The sequence below is a fragment of the Arachis stenosperma genome, chromosome 7, assembly GCF_014773155.1.
Source record: "Arachis stenosperma cultivar V10309 chromosome 7, arast.V10309.gnm1.PFL2, whole genome shotgun sequence".
In the NCBI taxonomy this organism is placed as follows: Eukaryota; Viridiplantae; Streptophyta; class Magnoliopsida; order Fabales; family Fabaceae; genus Arachis; species Arachis stenosperma.
The window spans coordinates 21479385-21485553 of record NC_080383.1 but is presented as its reverse complement, the minus strand read 5'-3'; the positions used below and the strand labels follow the sequence as shown (position 1 = coordinate 21485553).

The following is a 6169-nucleotide window of genomic DNA, read 5'->3' as shown; positions in this document are numbered from 1 at the left end:
ATCTACATCAGTCATCGCTGCATAATTCAATTGATAACTTAGGCATGAACACCATGCATCCATCTGAACCATCTTTCTTGCATTCTAATCAACAACCTCAAGTCAAGGTTTTGGCACCTCATCAATTGAATGAACTAATATTATTTTAATATTATCTAATATTTACATTTTTGAATTGTGACTAGTATCCGTGTCCCTGTCTATGCTTCATTGCACTTAATAAGCTCTGTTCCGAAGTTCCATATGCCTTTCCTTAAGGGATGGTATTATATATTATTATATTTTATTATCATTACTCATCCCTGGAATCAAGATCAAGGATGTAATATACATAAAATGAGGTGCTAACAACAATTAAGAGGGGGTTAAATTGTTCTTGAATGAACATCATCAATTGAATCACAATGTTAATAATACACAAGAATTCAAGAAAGTAAAAGCTACTCAAATAAACTCAAGGAATTTCATCCATGACAAATATTGAAGGCCACTCTTATATACCATTTTATGTTTGCTTCCTGGATAAGAAAGTTCTAGAAATCAATTTGGTTTGTAAGGAAAACAAGGCAAAAGTAAATCAATCAGATTTAATAATCATGGAGTAGTTTGAACATTTGAGTCCTTGGATTTATTCTCTTCGGAAGACGGCCGGTTCTCGGAGTCAGATAGCCGGATCTCTTCTATCATCCTCACTACCTCCTCCATGGTAGGTCTCATATCCGGAACCTTCGCCACGCATGCCATGCCAATTTGCAACATTTGCACCATTTCTTCTTCAATATTTTGGTACCTCATTAGCTCCACATCAAAAACCTCGGCCGTCCACTCCTCCCTAACGACCGATTGGACCCACCTTGGGAGATCAACCATATCATCGCGTCCTGGAGACATTGGCGGAGCTTTCCCAGTAAGCATTTCAAGAAGGAGGACACCGAAACTGTACACATCCGATTTATGAGTGTGCTTCCTGGTTTCAATGACTTCCGGCGCACGGTAACCTGCAGCTCTAGTGGGAGCTGTGGGAACATTCATGAGTGGCGTCAGACCGAAATCAGAAATGCTTCCATCATTCTCTTGGCTGATGAGCACATTCGAGGCTTTGACATTTCCATGAGTGAATTTCGGACCACCAACAGAATGTATGTGAGCAATTCCTTTGGCAATTCCAAGTGAGAGTTTTAATCTTGAGTCCCAATCTAATGGAGTTCTTCCACTTGATCTATTACCTGTCATCAAAATTCAGATTCAAATTAAGGGAAGTGAATGATTTAGCTGATTCAAATAATACAAAAAGAATGGGAACATGCAATACACATATACATAGCATACAATCTATAGGATGATTGTGAAAAAAGGGTGCAGCTGACATCTGCACATGCCATGCAGAACTAACAATGCAGCACAAATTCTATTGTTTGGACTAAAATTAGTACAAATGCATTTTATGTATTAGTCTTCTCCGAAAAACAGGTTACATATATTGAAATGAACAGAAACAACATTATAGAGAGTCTCAATGTATTAAAGCAATTAAAAGAATAATGTATTATGAACCTTAGAAGAAATGCTTACCGTGCAAAAGTGTTGATAAATTGCCACCTGGGACATAGTCATAAACCAAAAGCTTCTCGTCCTTTGAATAATAATATGCGCGAAGTGGCAACACATTCGGATGCTGTCCGACTCTTCCTATGATCTCCATCTGCTGCTCGAAGTCCTTTTTGCTCACCACAACTTCTTTCAACCGTTTAACCACGACAGTTGTCGACTCCTCCAACACAGCCTTATATGCAGTACCATAACTACCCTTCCCCAAAACTTCAGCCGAAGCCCTCAACAGATCCTCGAGATCAAAGTTGTAGGAACTTCCCTCAAAGAAAACCAGTTTGTTCTTCTCAGGTTCTTGTACCCCACTTCCAAACTCTTCCTTTGGCTTCTCGCTCCTCCCTCCAACGCTAGGACCCTTCCCTTTACTTACACTACTAGGCCTTTCATTTCCATCATCTTTTTTCTTCAAACAACAGCAAAGAACAATGACAAGAACTAACAACAACAAAAGCACGCATCCACCAACAGCGATTGCGATTATAGCTGCCTTACTCAGTTTATGTTTGGAGCTTTTTCTTACAAGAGGTGACGATGGAGGTGACGCTGACGGAGGTCTTGGGGGAGCTACAGAGCATGGCTTTAGAGGCAATCCACATAAGTGAGAGTTCCCTTCAAAGGAAGAATTCGGGAAGTTCTTAAGAACAGGAGGGATAGAGCCATTCAAGTGGTTGTAGCTTAAATTCAAATGCCTGAGCTTAGCAACATTGAGATTCGGTATCTCTCCGGATAGGGAATTGTTCTGTAGGCTCAATCTTGTTAGCTGTGTTGAATTCTGTAGTGTCTTTGGAATACCACCGGAGAAAGAATTGTAAGACAAATCAAGTACATTGAGTTGGGGAGGCAATGAGGTAGGTATATTACCGGAAAGGTTATTATGCTGAAGGTAGAGGTTTTGGAGTAATGGAAGAGAAGTAATATCGGCAGGTAGGCTTCCAAAGAGTAGGTTTGAACGAAGGCTGAGATTTCTAAGAGCATCAAGCTTGCCGAGCGTGTCAGCGGGGATGGTGCCAACTAGTCCAATTCCAGGGAGCCGGAGAGAAACAACACGGGTGCCATTCGAATTGCAAGTGACACCTACCCAAGATGTACAAACTTTGGTAGATGAATTCCATTGAAGGTTGCGACGGTGGGGGATAGCCGCAGCAAAATCAAGAAGGGCTTGCTTATCGGAACTTAAGTCAGCAAAGACCAGAGGAGAAAGAATAACAATGATTAAAAATAAAGGATGCAGTAGAGGTAAATAGAACTTCATGGATAGTTTTCTTGCTGAAAGGTATAAAATGTTGACAATTGAATTCAAAGTAACCTCTTCCATCCTTCATAGTTTCCTGATTTAGCATGACACAAATCAAAGTAAAAAATGATAAAGTGAGAATAAGCACAACATAAAGAAGCTATAATGTAAACTAAACAAAAACTCCATAACATAATCACAGAACAATTCCAATTAAGTAAACGTAGCATCCAATTCAAGTAAGAAACACATAGGCAATTGTAAACCACCGATGAATTGTTGCTTAATTATAATGGAAGAACAATTTTCTGTGACTGGAAAAAAAAAAAAGAATAAAGCTCTAGATTTACAGCCTAAAAGAGAAAACATATTCTACGAGGATATTTTAAATACATATTAAAATTTAAAAACAATCATCTTCAGAAATTTTATCATACTACAACCATAAGCATAGTTTCGAACCAGTTCAGTGTGAAATTAGAACATGCTTAGCAGCTTATAGGTGAGAAAGTCTTCTGAACAATTAAGAAGGGAAAAAGTCACAGAGTTTGAAACATTTTAACCAGATCAGATAATTACAACCACATCCCCAAGTACACGAATCAAATTAAGGTTGAAACAATTACTTTTGGTAGTTCATAGGTGAGAAAGTACAAAGACTAAGAGTAAAAAGCAGTTAAGCAAACATGCTATGTACTGATTCATAACTTTCTATGTATTAATATAATAATAGAGTGAGTTCCACTGTAAAACTAAGTCATATGGTTAGGTATAAGATCATTGAGTAGTTATAGTTTTCTTAAAACTAAACTAAATGAAATTTTGACTAGTTTTGATAGCTTGAACTAACATATCTACAGTTTATCCTCATAAACAAATCGTTTCATGCCAACCATCAACTACTGTAAGATTGCTTTAATCTCAAGATGAAAAAGGAAAGGTCCTGAGTTTCTGCATTTGAATATAGAATTAATGGATGAATTAAAATGCAAGTTTTCTTCTTAAAAAACATACCACATTTTGTGGATTAGGAAGGAAATTAAAACACCAACAACAGTCAAAGCAGTTCACCAAATCTTTTTTCATTTTTAATCAGAAGAAAAATTGAAAAAAACAAAACACCTTTCTGCCCAGATAACTTGAGATCCTAAACCAGATTTTTTTAGCAATTTTAGAGCTACACATCCAGAAGAAAAAACATGCAACAACATCATCTGAGAAAAGAGACCCAAAAATTCATTTTTCAAAACATATTATTGGAGTTTTGAGATAGCAATAAAACCACAATGTGGAAACCATTTTCCCAAATTGTCACCAACCATGAAGAACACTCCCTCAAAACACAACACCCCAGATCTGCCAACTTAACTACAAGTACCAGTAACCAGTTACCATAAAGGGGCAAGAAAAAGGTAACACTTTTCAATGATTACTCACCTTAATGGAACCTGAGGAGCAGAATGGTGATTCATGGCAGAACTCGGAAGAAGAAGAAGCTATGGAAGTTGAAGCAGCTTCAGGTTCTGACAAGTACTTGTCACAAGAACAATGAAGAATCTGAAGCATAGCAGAACATAAATCCAGTGTGAATTTGCATGATGAGATTGAAAGCTTTCTTTTTTTTTTCCCCTGAGCTTGAGAGAAGATTCAGTAACAGCTACAAGTTTACAACTAAAGACATATGCTTCACAACCCAAATTCAAAATAAAATATAAAAAAACGTTTTTTTAAATAAAAAAATAAAAGGGCTCAAGATTCAGAAAAGTGAGGGGTTTTTTTTTTGCATTTTCTTTTTCTACTTTATTTGGCAAAGTAAACGAATGAGCAAAGAGGGAACAAAAAGAGAGTAAAAGCCAAATGGATTAAAGAATAAGAGTGTACAGCAAGGCAATGCAGTGCCATACACTACCCTCTTTCTTGACTCAACCATGACCCCATAGCAATGGAAGAGAGAGAGAGAAGAAGAAGAAAGGAAAGATGACAACGGACACGTAAGTAGGACTTATAAGTTAGGAAACATTTCAAGTGCACCGGGGAGTACCGGTGCACCAGTTGTTTTAACCGTTGATCTGAATTAATATATATTATATATATTTTTTATAATTCAGATCAACGGTTAAAATAACTGGTGCACCGGTATTCCCGGTGCACTTGAAATGCTTCCTATAAGTTATATTGTTATAATGTTACTGTTTGATGAATCCTTAAACGGCTAAGATGGAAAGTACTTTAATGTTTTCTCAAAAACTGGAAACGCATATGAAAAAGAAAAGAAAAAAGAATAAATGAATGTTCTGTTATTTTATTTATCCGTTAATAAGCAAAAAATTCAATTAACCTTTTTGAGTTTTACTTTTACCAGTTGGGCTTAACATTTGTGTTTTCCTAGGAATAAGTAGTATTGTCACATTCTAATATATATATTATTCTATCTGAATTATTAATTTTTTTTATTATTAAAAATATATTTTTTTGGATAAATTTATGACTAAAAATAGTTTAAATTAAGTCATACAAAATTTATTTTTTAATATTATAATTTTTATTACAATAGTAAATTTTAAAATTTAGTAAAAATTCTTATTATATTACTCTTTTAATTGAATAATATATAATAATAATAATAATAAATTATTAATATATGATAGATTTAATTGTAATTATACTACTTATTTCAAACAATCTTTTATTTATATTAAAACCAATCATGATAGATTAAATTTTGGATATACTATTATTTCAATAAAGATTAAGTACTTTTTTCGTCTCTAAGGTTTTAGGTTAAAATCAAAATTGTCTTCGACCTTTTTTTTATTAAAATCATTCTCACGTTATAAAATATTATAAAGTCGTCCTTTTCTACCTCAATTTTAACTTTTTGACTAAATTACCCTTAATGATTAATAAAAATAATAAAAACAAAAACAAAAACAAAAACACCTCCCCCTTTTCTCATACTCTCTTCGAATTCTCCCTTCCTCCTCCTCCCCCACCTTAAAAACCCCAATTCTTCTTCTCTCCTTTAGTAATTGTAACAACCAAATTCAGCAACAAAAGATTCAGCAAATTCAGCAAAAACAACAACCACAAAACAAAATCAACAGCAACATCCACAAAATAAATCACTAGGAATTTCATATTTAACAACAATTCAACAATCATCAATCGCAATTTCAGATCCAAAATCAGCAACCACAAAAATTAAAAACAAAAGAACGAAAAGAGGAGGAATGAAAATGAACCCAAAACCACATAAAACAGTCAAACACCACCACTTGAACAAGCGCCAAAAGTAAGGATTTTCATCCACTCGTACACTCCTTTCAC

At 34.9% G+C, this 6169-nt stretch overlaps 1 protein-coding gene across 2 annotated transcripts; it reads right to left on the bottom strand.

The window, feature by feature from the left end:
• Positions 1 to 347: 347 nt before the first annotated feature.
• Positions 348 to 4789, bottom strand: LOC130941961 (probable inactive receptor kinase At5g58300). 2 transcript variants are annotated; one of them, XM_057870616.1, is made up of 3 exons: positions 4280 to 4789; positions 1573 to 2936; positions 348 to 1226 (listed from the first exon to the last, which is right to left on the bottom strand). In XM_057870616.1, exons 2-3 carry the CDS (start codon positions 2921 to 2923, stop codon positions 595 to 597), a joined length of 1983 nt encoding a protein of 660 aa, XP_057726599.1. In that variant the 5' UTR covers positions 2924 to 2936; positions 4280 to 4789; the 3' UTR covers positions 348 to 594. The 2 variants fall into 2 exon arrangements, with proteins under 2 accessions (XP_057726599.1, XP_057726600.1); XM_057870617.1 differs by lacking the exon at positions 4280 to 4789 and adding an exon at positions 3305 to 3518.
• Between the last annotated feature and the right edge of the window lie 1380 nt (positions 4790 to 6169).

What these genes read in the sequence shown, in the direction of transcription:
- LOC130941961 (XM_057870616.1), bottom strand. Translation starts at nt 2,923, where the DNA reads ATGGAAGAGGTTACTTTGAATTCAATTGTCAACATTTTATACCTTTCA. An exon ending in TTTATCAACACTTTTGCACG is followed by an intron (nt 1,227 to 1,572) that starts GTAAGCATTTCT and finishes TTTTGATGACAG; the next exon opens with GTAATAGATCAAGTGGAAGA.